The following is a 19,299-nucleotide window of genomic DNA, read 5'->3' on the forward strand; positions in this document are numbered from 1 at the left end:
TAGCCAACCCTTCCTCTTCTTTTTTTAACGCCTTGCATCATACGATATTGAAGATATCTCATTGATCGCTTGGTGGATCGGGGAGAGGCCACAAAGGAGTGATTTTTTCTCTGTAAAGGAGGTTTTCATGCCTCCAATGGCTGTTGTAGTTGTTGTTTCAATGGAGTTCTAGAAACCCTCTATTTGATGCATTGAAGAGGGACTGTTAGTAATCAGTTCTGGTGTGGCAATTTGGTGATTTAATTGAATGTGTTGAGAAGCTTGGACACAGGTGTTTTACTCCTTTCATCATCTTTTGTATTCGGGCGCCCAAGTATGGGCTTTCTTGTAATTTTTCTTCAAAGTATAAATAACATTTTCGAGGGTGTGAATAGTAACACACACTCCTCTCTTCGATACATCCTTCTTTTCTTCTTCTCCTTCTCCTCCTCTCCTCTTCTTTTACAAACCCTAGAACAACAACTTGGTATCAGAGCAAGGTAGAGGCTCTTAGGAACCCAACCCTTCTTCCACTGATCCTCTCCTGCGAGATGACTTGCTGACATCAGATTGCCAACGGATGGTGTCAGCAATCTGTTCAGGTGATGGTGGCAGTCAATGAATCTTACATGGTATGTTTCACCCTGATTTTAGAAGTTTTTTGGTATGACTCTCGTGTTGGTTTGAAGTTTCTATGATTTTTTGTTGATTTTTCAAGGATAAACATGCAGAAATTCCAGATTTGATGTTGAGCCTCATACAACAAGTTTAATGGGGTTTTCTACTGCAAAACCTAGACCATTTGGGTCATTTTACATGTTTGAAGTGAAGGGAAGTAGTCCCGTAATTTTCTAAGCCCTATACAATTTTTGGGAGAATTTCTTCTCCTTTTATTTTGTCGCCAACCTAGTTTTTTGGCCTCCTTGTTTCTCTTGATTATGTGGTGATCTATTTTCTTGGGTCTTTTGCTTTGGTTGAGTATTGGAGGTCTTTTTAGTTGATGAGAAAGTGGTTTGATTGAATATGGAAGCATCCAAGGATGTATAGATGGTTTCCAACATGCTCCCGGGAAAAGAAAATATCTCCGGTGGTATGATAACCATTGTTAAACTTGATGGAACTAACTTTCTAGAGTGGTCCCTATTTGCAAAGCTACCATCACAGGGAGAGGTAAACAGGGATTCATTACAGGAAAGGAAATGAAGCCAAATACTAAAGATCTGAAATTTACAAAGTGGGAGTAGGATAACTCCTTTGTAATGTCATGGTTGATTTGCTCAATGCAATCTCATATTGCTCGGAACTACATGTTTATTCCAATTGTTAAAGATATTTGGAATCAGTGTTTTAAAAGTGAAAGGCGCACAAAAGCGACGGGTTCCAAATGCGTCTGAGTCGCAAGGCAAGGTGCATGCCTTTTTAAAAAAAGGCGCACAAAATAAAAAAAACTAAAAAATAGAAAAAATAGAAAGGGGTCGAGCCCTGTTTTACTGTTTTCAAACTAATATTTGTTGCTGATAAAAAAAATATTGTGGAACAGTGGGGGCGGAGGAGGAGCTCGAGACTTCGACTGATACTGTGGAAAGAAGAAAGAAGAAAGAAGAACGTGGGGGCTGAGGGCTCGAGACTTCGACTGATATTGGGAGCCTAAGAAGCCTTGCATAGCAAGTTTTTTCTCTTGAGAGGGTCGTGAATTCTTTCTTTTGTATATACATATATGATTATAATCTATCTATAAAAGTCAATTTAATAACAAACATAAAAACAAAGGGCAACCAAACATAGGTGTGCGCTTGGACTGTCTGGCGCCTGCTTTGAGGCGCACGCCTTAGGCGCAGAGGCGAGCACCTTACTAAAGTGTCGCCGCCTTGACCTAGGTGAGGCGCTTGCTCTAAAAAACGCCTCGCCTTGTGCCTCAGGCGACACTATTTGGGATAGGGTTGTTGTTACCTATTCCCAAGTTATCAATACTGCTAGAGTGTTCTCGCTTTGCAGGGAGGCTTGTAGTATACTTCAGGGGGAGAGATCTGTGGCTATGTATTTTTCTTCTCTACAGTTTATTTGGGAAATTTGGGAAGAAATGGATCACTTGAAAGCTTTGGTAGATGGAAGGATCCTGAAGATGGTGAGCAATAATGAAGGTACATAAACAAGAATAGTCTTTCATTTCTTGGTTGGCTTAAACCCAGAGTTTGACTTTACTAGGTGTTAACACCCGATTTTTGCTCGGTTTGCCACCTGAACCTTCGATTCGCCCCAAATCTTTGATCAAACCCTTACGACCTCTCCGAAGCACCCAAAAACCCAGAAGACCCAAGTACATAGACAAGAATAATCAAAGTACATAGACAATAATAGTCTTTCATTTCTTAGTTGGCTTAAACCAGAGTTTGACTTTACTAGGTGTTATCACCCGATTTTTGCTCGGTTTGTTGCCTGAACCTCTAATTCGCCCCAAATCCTTGATCAAACCCTTACGACCTCTTTGAAGCACCCAGAAACCCAGAAGACCCAAGTTTCACCCCGAGAGCCCTCAGAACCACTGCTAAACCTACCTGATACCTATCTTATGGCCCCAATCAACCCCACTCACACCTCAACCATTAGATCATACACAACCATTAGACCCGGGATCTCCCAAAGCACCTACCCATAAAATTTCAACTCAAGATTCCCCTGTTTACCCCCTCATGAAACGAAGATTCCATTTCAACCTCCCTTATTAGCCTAAACACTCAGAACCCGGATTACCTTGATCTTGACCCACCTGATCTGATCAGACCACCCTTTGACTCTGGACACACCAAAACACCTTCCCATGAAGTTTCATCCCTAGATTCCCTCATTTGTCCCTTCATTAAACCAAGATTCCATTTCGAAACTATCAATTGACCCAAATTCCTACGATCTTGACCGAGACTGATCAGACCCCATCAACAGACCCAGACACCTCCAAATATCCACCTGTAAAATTTCACCCCAAAACACCTCCATTTACCCTTAATCATACCAAGATTCCGTTTCAAGGTTCCAGATTGATCGGATTACAAATCTGCCCGATCCGGGCCCAATTGGCTCAATCTGATTGTACCAATCATCTCAAACTACCCAAAAAACCCTACCCAGAGAAATTTCACCCAAAACTGCCTTTCTTTTCCCCTTCATCACACAGATTTCATTTCAAGCCCTTAGATCGATCAAATTGAACCCTCTCCAGATCTGCCCAATCTGGGCCCAGTCGGACCAATCAGACCTGACCTCTCCACCCAGAATGTCCAAAAACCCTACCCCATGAAATTTCAATCAAAACTAACCCTGTTTGCCTCTTCATCCAAAAAGATTCCGTTTCAATCAATCTCACTAGCCTTCATGCAACAAAACCCTTCTCAACCATCAAACTCATCTCAGCCCTCCATCTTTGACCCAAAATCTCAGCCACCCATCCAGAACCCCGATTTGACCACCCTATAACCCGGTTTAGCCTAGCTTACCAAAAATTTCCAAAATACCCTCTAGATTCATTAAAATTACAAAAATACCCCTGCCCCTTAAGAGTCTCCCCTCTTCGAACACTCGAACCAACGGCGATCTCCTCACCCTCTCGATCATTCTCTCCTCATCTTTGGTCTCCCTCTCTCACTCTTGTCTTCTCCCGATCCTGTCACTTCCCTTGTTCACTCTCTGTGTTACCATCACCCTGCTGTAACTCACAACAGCGGCGATCTGCCTTTTCTTGTCCGTTCCACCTCATTAATCCTTCCGTTTTTTCATTATTCTTCTGTTATTATCACTTACACCAGGCGATTTCGGCACTCCAGCTTCCCTGGTGCATCTCGATCCCCTGTTTCCACCTTCCTTGGTACATCACGATAGCGACGGCCCCAACTTCTATTCCTCAATTGAACGCAATAGCATTTGAGCCGATATCCCCATTGTCGAACCTCTTGGTCACAAGCTGATAAATCTGAAAAGGCAGAAGAATTCGTAGGAGGCGATCGTTCGGATAGAGCAAAACAGCAACTACTGAATCCCTTCCCCGACCTCCCTCCCCTACGCTCTTCTTCTCTCTCTTCTAAATCAATTTACATCTACTGGATCCTATTCGAACCATCTACTGTTTATAGTTTTTTCTTTGGTCGTTGCCGTTGCAACCCTCAGTAGTGACGATATCCCTCTCATCGCGGCAATCGCCACTCCCCATTCTCCCCAGTCATTGTAGAAGCTTCACAGTAGCGAAACGACCTCAGTCATTTGACCTCTGGAAACAACTCGAGACTAGCTTCACAATGGCCTTGCTGCAGCACCAATTTCAGACTGAAATTCCTCTCTTCAGCGATCTCCCAAGTTCAATCCTGGTCCCTGTCATTTTTCGACTAGCTGTTTGAGAGAGACGAAATCTCCCTTTTGCAGTTTTTGGGTTCAGGCCAAAACCCAACCGGGTAATTAAGTCTCTTCTTTATTTCATTTTTTTAATTTTATTTTTCTTGTTTTTCTTTCTCTGTCATCTCGTTTCATTTCCCTGTATTTCGTGACGGCTTGATCGGGATCTGAGAGGTTAATGGAGCTGTTGATGAGATAGTCGCTGAACTGGCCTTGTCGAATTCTCATATGTTCTATTGATACAGTGATGGTCACTGCTTGCTGAATTCTCTATTTTATTTTATATTATTTTATTTCTTCTTATAATTGATTATGCTGGAATGGAAAAATGGATGAATTTAGGATTGAATGCCTTAATTTAACTGAATGGGTGGCTGGGTTTTGCCTCTTGAAATGAAAGCTGATTATCAGGCATCAATGGTACTGGAGATAGAGAAGGTGATTGATTTGAATGCTCCGGTGTACAAGGTTTTACAGTGTTATTCCTGTCGTAGTTAGAATAGGAAATATTGAGTAAATAATGCGCCAAAAAATGATAACAATAAAAAGAACTTTATTTTTCTTTGGTATTAGTATGTTTTGATTAATTAAATAGATGCACTTTTGTGATCGTCTTTGTTTGGGATACCATGTAGGCCCTACCTTTGGACTCGGGAGAGGGGTGCCTAACCCCTTCCCTCTCCCATCCGAGTCTTACTCGGACTGGTTAGCCAGTGCCTCGGGCAATGGAGTCACTAATAAACCAAAAGCGCTTTTCAATGTAAATCCGGAGGTCCCATCACTTCCTCTTCATTTACTTGATGGGTGGGGACTTCATTTCCAATCTAAGTGGCAAAGTGAGCTGGTTTTCTAATGTTCACACTAGGCAACATTATTCTCAGTGCCGACATTGTCTCCCTTACTTCTGCTTACTCCCTTGTACAAGGGGAGGTGAGTAAAAGGACCACCATGATGCAGCCTCCTGTGACTGATCACTATTCCTTTATGTCATCTTGACCCAAGCAAAATACCAATAAGCATCTTATTATTGAGAAGGCTAAGGATGTTATTTATGATTATCGCAAAAAGCCAAGACTTACTAAGAAAAGGTGTTGGAAGGGCAATGCTCACTTGGCTACAATTGGGAATGATGTTCAGTCTTCCGATGCTCCTAACTCCTCTAATGCAATGGATAAACTTTGGAGTATCTTGTTGTAGTTGGAAAAGGGTGGTACATCCTCTTTGTCTGGTTCTGGACCTAGTAATCCATCTAGTTCATATGTTAAAATAGTACTGCACTTGCTTGTTCCACATCTTTCATCCCATGGATTGTAGACTTTGGGGCCAATGCTCATATGACTGGTATGTCTTCACATTTTACATCATATAAGTGAATCTTAGGGAAGGGTAATGTTTACTGGAACACAACAGCTGAAGAAGAAGAAGAAGAAGAAGAAGAAGAAGAAGAAGAAGAAGAAGAGAAGATTTGAGAATGACGACTCATCTACTTCAGCCGGCCCTACAATCTTATATAGATGTTTACAAAATAATGTTAAATGAATGGACTAGAATGCCCCTGATTAGTGTTGGGACACCTAGACAAATAAAACATTAAACAAGTTTAGGCCCAATGACTAAGGACTTAAGACACAAATATGACTAACATAAACACTAAATCAGCCGAACCAACACTCCCCCTCAAGCTAAGCATGGATGTCAGTCATGTTTAGCTTGCCAAGTAAGTCTAAGAATTTAGTTGAAGCTAGTCCTTTTGTTAGCACATATGCAATCTGCATCTTGGAAGGAGTATAAGGAATGCAGAGTTCCCCTGAGACTCTTCTTTCTCCAACGAAGTGTTGGTCAATCTCAATATTCTTCGTCCTATCATGTTGCACTGGGTTATTAGCAATATTGATGGCAGCCTTGTTGTTACAGTGCAGCTTGGGAGGACACTCGACCTTTATCCCGAGCTCACCAAGAAGGGTCCTAAGCCACAGTAGTTTAGCAACACCATGAGCCATAGCTCGATGTTCAGCCTTTGCACTTGATCTAGCAACCACATTATGGCCTTGTATCTTTCAATGGACCCGTCCTCCCTATGCTTTATAGTGAACATCTGCTTGCATCCCACAGTGCTCTTCCCTTATGGTAGATCCACTAACTCCCAAGTCTTTGCTTTCATTAAGGCTTTCATTTCTTCATTCATAGCTTCTCTCCATCTTGGGTCAAACGCTGCCTCTGAGTACCTAGTAGGGACATGCATGGAGGAGAGAGCAAACACAAAGGAATAATAACGAGGAGAAACGTGAGTAAGAAACAAATTCAGCAATGGGGTGTCGGATAGTACAAGAACGGGTAGACTTACGAAGAGCAATAGGGAGATCCAAGTCAGAAGTATGAGTGATAAGATTACGTGGAGTTGCTGAGACAGATTGATCCGAGTCCGATTGGTTGCTACCATGAGTTAGAGGGTCTTTTTTTCTTCTGTTGTAGGTGATTCTTATATCTTTTTGTTGCCTACTGGTGTCCTCAGTTACATCTGCAACATCAAGAGTGGTAATAGGTGCAATGGGAGCCTCACTAGGTTCACCCGGGATGCTACAACTAGGAGGATCAGGAGGAGAAGATGGAAGGCCTGAGGCAGAAAGAGGCACAAAAAAGGAGGGGGGAAGAAGAATCCTCTTCCATCCCACTAGTCTCCCCTTGAAGAGGATTCTTGGAAGAATGAAAATAGGATTGAGACTCAAAAAATGCCACCTCTTTTGTGACGTATTTCTTCTTGGTGACTTGATCATAACACTTGTGACCCTTCTGTGTAGGAGAGTACCCTAGAAAGATTCCTTTCGTAGCCCTAGGATCCAATTTGGTATTATTTGGATCCTTTACATGTATAAAACATACACAACCAAAGACTCTAGGTGGAAGAGGAAAGTCTGGAAGATTAGGACAAAGGACAGAGAAAGGAGTTTTCATATCCAACACCTTGGATGGCATCCGATTTATCAGATATGATGCGGTAAGGACTGCTTGAGACCAGTAGTGCTTGGGAACCTTGTGCTGAAATAGTAAAGCTCGAGCGGTCTCCAATAAGTGTCTATTTTTGCACTCAACAACCCCATTCTGTTGAGGGGTACTAGCACAAGATGACTGATGTAGCATGCCAGCATCCTCCATGAACAGGTTCAAGGATCTTTCAAAATATTCAGCAGCATTGTCTGAACGGAATTGCTTAATCTTCTTGTCAAATTGAGTTTCAATCATTTTACAAAATGCCATGGTTATCCGTGGCACTTCATCACGTCCTTTTAACAAGTAGATCCATGTGCATCGTGAGTAGTGATCAATAAAACTGATAAAGTAACGAAAGCCATCCACATAAACAAGGGGTGAAGGGCCCTAAACATTAGAATGGACCAAATCAAAATGAGCTTGAATTTCATTACTAGAAATTGGATAAAGAGTTCCACATTGTTTTGACAACTGACACACTTCACAAACTAAACTTTGACTTGAAGTGCCCTTGAAGAATTTAGGAAACAACCCTTGCAATGATGAAAAAGGTAAATGACCTAGCCTAGCATGCCACAAGTGTAACCTAGCTATTGACTCCTCATTATTCTGACTGCTAGCAGCAGATGTTTGTAAGGTCAAATTGATGTCTGCATCAAAATAGTAGAGACCTCCACACTCATGACCGCTCCCACTCGTTCTCTTTGTCAATCTATCCCGAAAGACACAATGATTAGGAAAGAAAGTTATGCTACAGTTTAAATTCTTGGTAAGCTTTGAAACAGATAAGAGATTGGATGTAAGATTGGGAACATGTAGAACAGATTTAAGAGAGAGGTCCTTGCTTAGGTCAACCCCCCCTCCCAGAGATGGTGGAGAGAGAACCGTCAGCAACTCTCATCTTATCTTGGCCGGATATCGATTGATAAGAAAAAAATAAAGAGGACATGTGTGTCATGTGGTCAGTTGCACCGGAATCAATAATCCAAGAAGTAGAGTCAATAGAATTAGTTGCACTATAAGCAGAGACAATACCTGATCTGGCAAGGGAGGTGGAAGCAAGGGAATTAGTCCTTAGACGGGTTAAGGCCCGGCTAAGGACCTCTACCTCATCAGCAGTGAAACCCAAGTACTCGGATGTAGAGGAATTAGTAGTCTGTCCCATGGGAGAAGATGCAACTGTAGATGTTTTCTTCGAGCTATCACCACTATGACTAGTAAAAAGGTTCCCACTTGCTGTTTGATTGTTCTGGTGCTTCTTGTCTTTTCTTAACGCAGTTGGTTTCAGATGAGGATAAAGAACCCAACAAGTCTCTTTTACATGCCTTTCACTTCCACAATGAGTGCACTTAAGATGCCACTTGTCTGAATGCTTGTTCCCCTTTTGGTTTGAAGAAATCAGGGCTGAATGTTCAACAGGCTGTTCAATTGGCTGTATTTGAGTGGCAACTTGCATCTCTTTCCTCCTAACCTCTTCATTCCTTACTAGATAATAGACATGATGTAAATCTGGCATTTCATCCCTTCCCAAAATTTGAGACCTTATGCTCTCATACGTTGGGTCTAAACCAGCCAAGAACTTAAAGGCTCTACCCTCTTAAATTTGTTTATCATGCCTCTCCTTGTCTTTTGCATTCTCACAATCAAGAATAAGATGTGATCAAGTTCTTCCCATAGTCCTTCTAAGGTTGCAAAATACGTTGCAACTGTCATATCTCATTGTCTCAATGCGGCAATGTTTTGGTTTAGTCTATAAATTCTGGCATTGTTCTTTCTCTGTCCATAAGTTTTAGAAACTTTCTCCCAAATCTTAGCAGCTGTGGGAAAGTGTTGAACAGTCCTGTTCACTCTTGGAGTCATCGAAGCAAGCAGCCAGGACATAACAGTAGCATTTTCCTTATGCAATGCTGCATACTCCACACTACCCACTTCAGGTTCCTTCTTTTGTCCATCTAAATAACCCGTGAGTTCCCAGGAAGTAATGAAGAGCATGGCTGAAACAGACCATTCTCTGAAGTTGTCATCATCCAACAATACACTGGTGATTTGCAAGCTATGCGGGTTTGGATTTTGTAGATTAGGAGACCTCCCACCAGTTCTATTATTCCTAGAAGACACTTCTCCTGATATTGAAGACATCTCCTTCCTCTTACAGTGATCACAATTGAAAACTCAGTACAAGGAACACTATTTCAGACTTACCGAATCTGTTACAAGCCTGAGAACCCCTCATAACAGGTCTGGAACCAAGAACAATCCACCTCTGTACTGTGCTGAACACTTCTGGACTAGGCTGGGCTTTGACTTCTGCTGTCGTAGACTGTGATCACCCTTACGATCTGTACTAGGACTGTTGAAGTCAGTCCTTCCACCTAGATCTGTTCCACACAGATCTCTCTTACCAGCCAAATGGCTACTACCTGCTGCAAGGTGTCTAGTAGGGCATCGACTTCTGGAACAAACTCCCCTTGGGCCCTACAACCAAGGGAAACCCTAGATACAGACCTTGGTGTGTTCTACGGTCAACCCTAGGGTTTCTTCACAGCGGCCAAGATAGGAGAGATAGAGAGGAAAGAAAGGAATAGAGAAGAGCAGAAAAGTGGCGGTTGTAACCAGACAGGTGGATTAGTGCTCTGATACCATGTTTGATTTGAGAATGGCAGCTCATCTGCGTCAGCCATCCCTACAAAATAAAACATTAAACAAGGCCCAATAACTAAGGACTTAAGACACAAATATGATTAACATAAACACTAAATCAGCCGAATCAACATGTAAGATTACTGTTGCTAATGGATCTTGGACCCTATCTCGGGTCAGGGTGAAGTCAAACTCACCCATAACCTTTCTCTTGGATTTATTTTTCATGTACCTCAATTACATAAACATTTGTTGTCTGTTAGTTCCCTTACAAAGTCTCATAATTGCTTTGTGACCTTTTTTTCTACCCATTGTATTTTCTAGGGTTTGAGCATGGGGAAGATGATTGGAAGTGGGAATGAAGTGGGTGGAGTCTACCTCTTTGATGGACCTTTAGAGCATGGGCTATCGAGTCAGAATGAGTTTTGTTCTAATGAGAAAATGAGTCTTTTGAAATTATGGCACTGTTGTCTTGCTCATGTCTTTTATTCCTATAAAACTTTTATTTCCAAACTTGTTTAACTCAGTGTCAAAATTGAACCCTAAATATGAAATTTCTCATTTGTCCAAACAATGTAGAACCGCATATTTGCAATTAGTAAAAAAAGTAATATTGCTTTCCATTGGTTCATACTAATGTTTGGGGCCCATTGCTATCACTTGCATGGGTGGATATAAATACTTCATTCTCTTCATTGATGACTATAGTCAGTATGTGTAGCTCTACTTAATGAAGAGTCAGGATGAGGTTCCTATGATTGTTAAAATTTTCATGAATATGGTAGAGACACAGTTTGAGAAAAGAGTTAAAAATAATATCTGACAATGTCAAGGAACACTTTGAAAACAATTTGCATGGGTTCCTTGAAGATTAGTGAATTATTCACCAAAGTTCTTGCAGTCATACTCCACAGCAAAATTGGGTTGCTGAAGGGAAGAACAATAATGTGGTTGAAGTTTCTTAAGCTTTACTGTTTCAAACTCATGTTCCCACTTGGTTTTGGAATGGTGCTGTTGAGACAACTGTGTATCTCATTAATAGACTTCAATCAAGGGTGCTTAACCGTCAGTCTCCTCATCAACATCTCTTCCCTCATGAGCCCTTCTGTAATCTACTCCTCGGGATCTTTGGTTGTGTTTGTTTTGTTCATAATATGAGTCTTGCCCAATATAAGTTTGACCCTAAATCAATTAAATGTGTTTTCCTTGGTTACTCTCCAGTCGAGAGAGGCTATAAATGTTTTGATCCTCTCTTTGGCAGGAGATATGTTTGTAAGGGTGTTACCTTTTTGGAGTCCTCTTTTTTCCAGTCATCCTGTCCTTCTCTTCAAGGGGAGAATGCAAGTGAAGATTTGACTCTCTTTTGTCTTTTTGTTCCTGTCCATGTTCCTCTTTCACCTCCCTTTCTTCTTTGTAACAATGGTTTCCTTCCCCTTCTCCTCCTCCTTCACCTCTTGTGTATCGGCCTCAGTCTTGGCAGTAGTTTTTCATCAGGCGAATTCAGAGGGTGGCTCCTGAAGTGAATGCCCATCACAATCGGTTCTCCTAGACTTAGGTACTCTTGAACCTTCTAATAATTGTGTTACTGATTTTGACTTTGATCTTCTTATTACTAACTATGTGTCTTATGATGCTCTTTCACCCTCCTATTGTGCCTATATTTCTACTATTTCTTCTGTTTTAGCTCTCACAATGTTACAAAGGCAATGTAGTCCACTCATTGGAAGGAAGCTATGAACCAAGAGATGGAGACCCTAATAAAGAACCACACTTGGGAGATTGTTCCTTATTTGTCCCCAATCTCACTACGAACCTTATTTCAGTAGGTCAGCTTGTTGATGGTCACATTCTTACTTTTTCTTCTAATGGTTTCTTGGTTCGGGACTGGTGCACTGGGAAGGTGAAAGGGAAGGGGTGTATGCTAGGCCGCTTGTTTGCATTTGAGTTTGAGAAGTCTCTTACAATTGATTCATTAGCTTACTTTAGTTCTTCCTTATCTAGTTCTTTTTTGGGTCAAAAAACATTGTTTGGGACTTTTGGCATAAACGTTTTGGTCATCCTCATTTTGAAAAACTAAAGCTTTTGTTTGGCTATGGTTTTATTAGAAATAAAATTCTTTCTTTGCAAACTTTTGATACTTTATGTGTTTCTGTTGCTTGAGTTGGAGCTGTACTTTGCCTTTTTCTCACAAATATGAGCATGCTACTTCTTTGTTTGAATTTATACATACTAATGTTTGGACTTCATCTATTACTTCTGGTATAGGATACAAGTATTTTGTACTATTCATTGATGATTTCACTAGGTACACATGGATTTATTTTCTTTGGCACAAATCAGAAGTCTTCCCAACATTTTGTCTATTTCACACCATGGTATGAGTTCGATTTCAGTCTTGTGTACGCATCCTTTGCTTAGATTTAGGGGGATAATACATCGATTGAGATTTTCTATCTTAAAGACTAACGGGATACAAGTTCATTGAAGTTGTCCAGATACTCCTCAACAGAATGGTGTGGCTGAGCACAAGAATGGATATGTTCTCAGTGTTGTGAGGACCTTGTTACAAGAGTCACACACACCTTCTTCCTTTTGTGTGGAGTTAGCTTGTACAGTTGTGTTCTTGATCAACTACATTCCTTTTTTTGTCCTTGCTAATGTATCTCCTTTTTAGAAACTGTTTGGCCGTCCACCGGACTTGTCTACTCATCATGTATTTGGTTGCTCTATTTCTTCTTCTCAAAGAACCATTCAACCTAAAAGCTTAAGCTGTTAGGTGAGGTCCTTAAATAGATTGATATTCTCTAACATGGCCCCTCACATGAGGGCCCATTGGGCTTGAAGCGTGAACAAGCACAGGCACACCCATACCTTGTGCTGAAACTTATTTAATTATAATGGGGGTAACGAGGATCGAACACTAGACCACTTGATCAAAATAGCTCTGATACAATCTCAAAGAACCATTCAACCTAAAAGCTTAAGATGTTACGTGAGGTCCTTAAATAGGTCGGTATTCTCCAACACTTCCTTTAGGACTTGTTGAGATCTTCTTGTAATAATTTGCATCAACTAGTCAGTGAAGACATCAGCTTGGTGGCACTTTAACTACATTGGTTGGTTAAGGTCTATTGAGAAATAACTGTTTGCAAAGCTTTCAATACATTAAAATATCATTTTCCATGATAGATATGCAAATAAGGATATTTATAGTGACCTTGGAAATGCACTTTTATTAACCACCAACCCCTCTCAAAGCAGATACAAAGGAGGAAAGGGACTCCTTTGGCAGTGCATACAAAAATTTCACTACTGGTTGCCAGACATGTTGCTATTGCTTACTGATGCAATGTTCTCAGACTCAGACTAGACCAGACACATCCATCAGAGCTGGGAACTTTCAGCCAAAATGGATTTTTGGTTGCCCAATTTCTGGAAATGTTAGTTTGGTCAGGATTACCCCAATTACATGCATAAAAGTTGCTATGCCTTCTAATTTTTGTTATATTAAGTTTATTCTTATGTAATTAAATGAAACAGAATGATGAAACAGGCTTTATCTAGCCATCGACCCATGCAGTTGGGATAAGGCTTGGATGATGATGGTGAAGTTTATTCTGATGTAAAATAGCTTTTAAAGAAATCTGAAATCATTTTCTTTTTTAGTTATTTTAATACCTCACATTTTTATTTGATTGAGTTATAAATGCTTGAACCATTCAACTAGTGGCCTAGTCACAAAAAGTGTTCCATCTCCGGTCTGAGTCTGACAATATTGATGTATTTTTGAAGTTAGCATAGTATGTGTTTCCATATACATGTTTGTGTTTATCATCTTAGATTTGTGTATGATTCTTCCAGGTAAAACTCCATCACCCGTGTGGGACAAATTGGTATTCAATAAAATAAAGGCAAAATTAGGAGGACGGGTCTGGTTTATGGGTTCAGGTGCCTCACCTCTGTCTCCTGATGTCATGGACTTCTTGAGGGTGTAAGTTGATAGCTTTATGTGGATGGTGCATGTTTGCTAAAGCTGTTTTGTTTCTTTTTAGAAGTGATTGACTACTTTTTTTTCAGTATAAAATGATTGGCTTCTTGTTGCATAACAAAATTGCATGCATTACTCTAAAAAGGCATCTGTTTTGCTCCTTTTCATTTTAACGAATTTCTTCTTACTATCAAGAAAAAAATGCATGCATTACTTAACAGATGCTTTGGCTGCCAAGTAATGGAAGGGTATGGAATGACTGAAGCTTCATGTATTATAAGCTCAATGAGTGAGGATGACAACTTGTCAGGTCACGTTGGCTCTCCTAATCCTGCTTGTGGTAAGTTTTATTTTCTTTTGACATTCAAAGGAAATTTATTCTGTAAACTTTATGATGCACTTGATATATTGTTTTGCAAGTCCTCTGTTGCTTATAAGGAGCAATGCTAATTGGTTGACCAAGACTTTCCATGTAGATTTAGCGTATAGAAATTGTTGATAGAAGGTTTAGAATGCCTTTTATTTTATTAAGTTCTAACTGGGGGTATTTCTGTAATTTCTTCTTTGTTTTAAACACCCTATAAGTTGGTGTGAGGAGCTGCTACTGTGACATCTTTTGCCCAATTATTCTTCTCTTCTCTCTTCTCCCTCTTCTCCCTTTTTTACTAGATGGTATTGGAGCAGGAAAAGACCTTGATCTGAAGCATGTGTAACTCTCCTTCTCTTCTGTCTTCTCTGAAAAGGTTTTGGAACTCTTTCTTTTTGTTCTTTTTCTTTTGGTCGTAGCACCAAAAGGATCATTCTTTCAGGTGCCTGTTCATCCTGTGAATGGAGATATAAAAGTTTGGAGGAAGTTCCTCTTACCTTTTTTGTTGTTTCTGATCTGGTTTCACTTCAGCGTCATTATACACCTTAGGTTTCCTGTAAAGGTATGATGGCTGGAATGTTCAAGGTTATGTTTCTGTTGTGATCTGCTTGTGTTAAGATGCTTAGACTGCATGACTCTGAGTAGGGTTTTTTTCTTTCCTTTTCTGGTCCTTTTATGCTGAAAGTGGTGTTCCTTGAGTGATTTTGGCTTCAGTTTGAAGTGTTATCTGGGTTTTCTATTATTTTTCTAGCAGGACTGTTTATTTGCCTTGGAAGTGCTCAGCTAGCGTTTTTTAAAGTATGTCAGAAGAGTTTGTTGGTGGATTTGTCCTTTCATTTCATTGTATAATATAAACAATATTCTTTCTTGGGCGTGTGTATCTGAAAACACACCCATTATTCAGCCCTAATTTTGTTTCTCTTGTACTGTTCTGACATCGTACCAGAGCAGGTATTTCTGACCTGTTTTTAATCTGGGTTTTATTTCTGGGATTCAAAGGAAGATTGAAGGACATTTATAAAAAAAAGGAAGATTGAAGGACTTCAGATCGATTTTTCTGCTCTCCTCTGCAAGTTTTCTGAGTGCTGTTTCGACAACACAAGTTCTCGTTTTTACTCTGAAATCACTAGTCAGAATTGTATCTCTTTTTTTTTTTCTCAATCAGACCATTGGATCTTGAAGGGTTTTGATCCCTCTCTTCTTATAGATAGTGCTGAAAGTTACTTTTTTTGGACTGTTAGTCCTTGTTCTTGGTCATTTGAAGTTACTCTCCTGGATAAGTTCTCTCTCTTTGGATGTTTTTATATCAACCTCCTGCTGTTTATCATTTGTTAGACATGTTCTTGGTGTTATTTTTATGCTGTGATGGCTTTAGATAGAAGATGAATTCTTCCAGTTAAGTTTAATGGAAGTGTTTATGCCATGTGGAAGTTTCATTTTCAGTTTTTCATTGAAGGACAAGGGTTGTGGGGATATATTGATGGTTCAACACCCAAACCAGATGAATTAGACAGTAAAGTAATGAAACAGTGGAAAATCGACAATGCTAGACTTGTCTCGAATTCTTGGATCTGTTGAGATAGATATTGCCATTCCGATGAGAGGTCTAAGAACAGCCAAGGAAATGTTTGGCTTTATGGAGAAGGTTCGGCACCCAAACCAGATGAATAAGACAGTAAAGTACTGAAACGGTGGAAAATTGACAATGCTAGAATTTTCTCTTGGATTCTTGGATCGTTTGAGATAGATATTACCATTCTGATGAGAGGTTTATGAACAGCCAAGGAAATGTTTGACTATGTGGAGAAGGTTCAACACCCAAACCAAATGAATTAGACAGTAAAGTACTGCAACAGTGGAAAATTGATAATGCTAGAATTGTCTCTTGGATTCTTGGATTGATCGAGATGGATATAACCATTATGATGAGAGGTTTAAGAACAGCCAAGGAAATGTTTGACTATATGGAGAAGGTTCAACACCCAAACTATATGAGTTAGACAGTAAAGTACTAAAACAGTGGAAAGTTGACAATGCTAGAATTGTCTCTTGGATTCTTGGATCGATTGAGATAGATATTGCCATTCCGATGAGTGGTTTAAGAACAGCCAAGGAAATGTTTGACTATATGGAGAAGGTTTTTCAGAAACCAAACCTATCTAGATAGTGCCAAATTGAAACTGAAATCTTCTCCTACAATTAAGGGGAGAAGAGAATATAGAAATACTATGCCGGGTTTGTAAGTTTGTGGACTGAATATGGATTAGTCCATCTGGGGGAGTCTTTGACAGCTTGTTGTATTAAAATAATGAAAGAACACTTTGATGATAGAAATATTACGCATTTTCTCATGCACTTGAGGTCTGAATTTGAGTTGATTAGGTCAAATATTTTGAGTAGGGATACTTTGCCTAGTCTGGATTCTATCTTGGGAGAGCTCCTCGGGGAAGAAACAAGAATTATTACTCAGTCTACCATAGATAGGAAACATGATACTGGTGTTCAAATTGTTTTTCTTACTACAAGTCCAAATTTTATTATGTTTTTTGAGTGTTATATATGCTGTTTTTATCTCTTGCCGCCCTATAAGGGCATAGTTGTCTTTGTACTGTTCTATTATTTTAGTATAAATAATAAGTGAAGGGGGCGACCAGAATTATTGCTCTCTTTTCTTTCAACTTCTCTTCTTCTCCTTCTCTCTTCCTTCTCTCTTCAAGAAACTACTTTCTTTCATATTTTTTAATTCAGCAGATTTCTACTTTTGACATTGAAAACCAGAAACAAACACAAACTTAAATAGTTTAGGAAACATAAATTTCAAAGACTCAAAGGACAAATGATTAAGGCAATTATGCCATAACCACACTTGACTTTTAGCAGACTGATTCATAGACTGACATAAAAAACTCACCAAAGCTAATGCTGTATGACCAACTTTATTCTCGAAGATGTAGAGGCCATCGACCATGTATCCTTTACCAATCGTCCTCATCGAGGCCAAATCTTGAAAAACACAAGAACGAGGAAAAAAGGTTACACAACAATTTAGAGATTGTGTAGTACTACTAATGAATGGTAAGTTAATAGGAAGTTTGGGAACATGGAGAGCATGGGGTAAAACAAGTCCATCTAGAAGAGATATGGATCCTTGACCAGAAATGTTGGAGAAGGATCCATCTGCTAGTCTCACTTCATCCCTACTAGAGAGAAGATTGTAAGCCTGAAATAAATTTGACTTACTAGTCAATGATAAGGGGAATCTAGAACGAAGGTAGACACATGGAATGCAGAAGCATTTTTACCTGATGTAGGCACAAAGGAGGTAAAGGGGGTAGGAGCTGACCTATTCATCTATCCAAGGTCCTACCATACAGTTCCAAGTGTTCTCTGAAGGAATTAAAGATTTCTTCCTTAGGGTCAGAACCAACATAATTCTCTTGGGAAGTATCAATAGTCAAGTTATTTGATTGAGAATCTTGAGTGGTTAGATTTGCATAGGTAAATTTCTTCCAAGTAGGCTTCTTTGAATTATCTTGAGTTTTGGTTGCCCACTTGGGCTTTCCAACTAACTCTCAACAGGTCTCCCGGGTGTGTCTAGGCTTTTGGCAATGAGTACACCACAGCCTATCATTGTCATAATTTTTTCTTGAGTCACCCTTTTTTCATTCCAGTGTTTCCCCTTCTTGCAATGAGTACTTCCCAAAATCTTCACCCGAAGAGGTTTATAAACTAGATTCAGCCCCAACAAGAAGTCAGACACATGCTGCTGAGAGACAAGTTTTATATAAGCTTTAGCATCCTCATCATTCTTCCGTTCAATGGTCTGATAATGGTCAAGCTCCTTCCATACAGAGGTAAGAGCTGAATTGTAAGTAGATAGGCTATGGTCTCCTTGTTTACAAGTAGATGATTCTGCTTGAAGTTAGTAGATCTTAGAATAATGTCTTTGTTCTGAGTAGGTTGCCTTGACTTATTCCCAAATCTCACAATCTGTATCAGTCCATATGATTTTCATTACATGGGGCAGCATAGAACCCAAAAGTCATGACATAACCATATTGTTCTCTTGATCTCATCTATCATGCTCAGTTGTACCAGATTTTGGTTCTTTAACTTTCCCATATGTTGTTAGAATTAGTTTTTTTATTTCTGCTGTTAGGGTGTTGTCAGTCTAAGATGCTGTCAGCATGTTCTTTTCTTTGTTTAAGTTCTTATTATTAGGGTGGGCCACTAGGGGCATGCTTGTAATTTCTGTTTCTTTTATTTTACATCATGTTAATACAAATAGGAAGCTGGGAGCTGCCAGCTTCAATTTTTGACTCTCATACTTTTTCTTTTCTCCTCTTCGTATCTCTCTTCTCTCCTCTCTCTCTCTCTTCTCTCTCTTCTGGAAAGAAAAGATGGTATCAGAGCATAACTCTGGGCGATAGGAATCTATTTTCTCCTCTGAATCACATTCCTTCCACCCAGTTTTCTGACTCTTGGACAGTGAAGGCAGGAACCCTAATCGGACTGATCAGAACCATCATTTGTTGCTGTTTTTTTTCTGGGTTCTTCCTTGGTCGTAGCACCAAGGTAACCCTAGTAGGAGGGGGCTGATGCTGTGAAGGCTCTCTTTCTTTTGGCTGATTCTGTGAAGACTCAGTCTTGGAACTGCACCTTCATACAGGTGCTGTACAGGGATGTGTGATTCCCTTTTATGTTACAGGTATGTGCTGCGTATTGTGCATAGACCAATGATAACTGAAGTCGTCTTGTGCACCTGTGGTTTAAGATTTGTCTTATAGCCTTTGTTTCTGTCAATGGAAAATGATGATTCTGCCTCATCTGGGGTTACATCAACCCGTAGTACAGCTGGTATGGGAGCTGAAAATATGATATTTCCTATGCCAATTACTCCTTTGAGTGGCCTGAACTACCTGGAGTGGGCTAAAGGTGTAAAACTTTACATAACAGC

General features: G+C 39.9%; 1 protein-coding gene across 2 annotated transcripts in view; it reads left to right on the plus strand.

Moving 5' to 3' along the window:
- Positions 1-19,299, plus strand: part of LOC148861855 (long chain acyl-CoA synthetase 6, peroxisomal-like) — a 98,383-nt gene that overhangs the window by 38,264 nt on the left and 40,820 nt on the right. For both annotated transcript variants that reach the window (XR_016112749.1, XM_088983621.1), the window contains exons 15-16: positions 13,849-13,978; positions 14,197-14,315. Coding sequence is in view for 1 of the 2 variants with exons in the window: in XM_088983621.1 (XP_088839747.1) it covers positions 13,849-13,978; positions 14,197-14,315 (249 nt within the window). In the remaining variant the exon portion in view is untranslated. The remainder of the gene's footprint in view (positions 1-13,848; positions 13,979-14,196; positions 14,316-19,299) is intronic.

Source organism: Nelumbo lutea, chromosome 4 (assembly GCF_056320005.1).
Source record: "Nelumbo lutea isolate HS-2025 chromosome 4, American lotus-T2T, whole genome shotgun sequence".
Lineage (NCBI taxonomy): Eukaryota > Viridiplantae > Streptophyta > Magnoliopsida > Proteales > Nelumbonaceae > Nelumbo > Nelumbo lutea.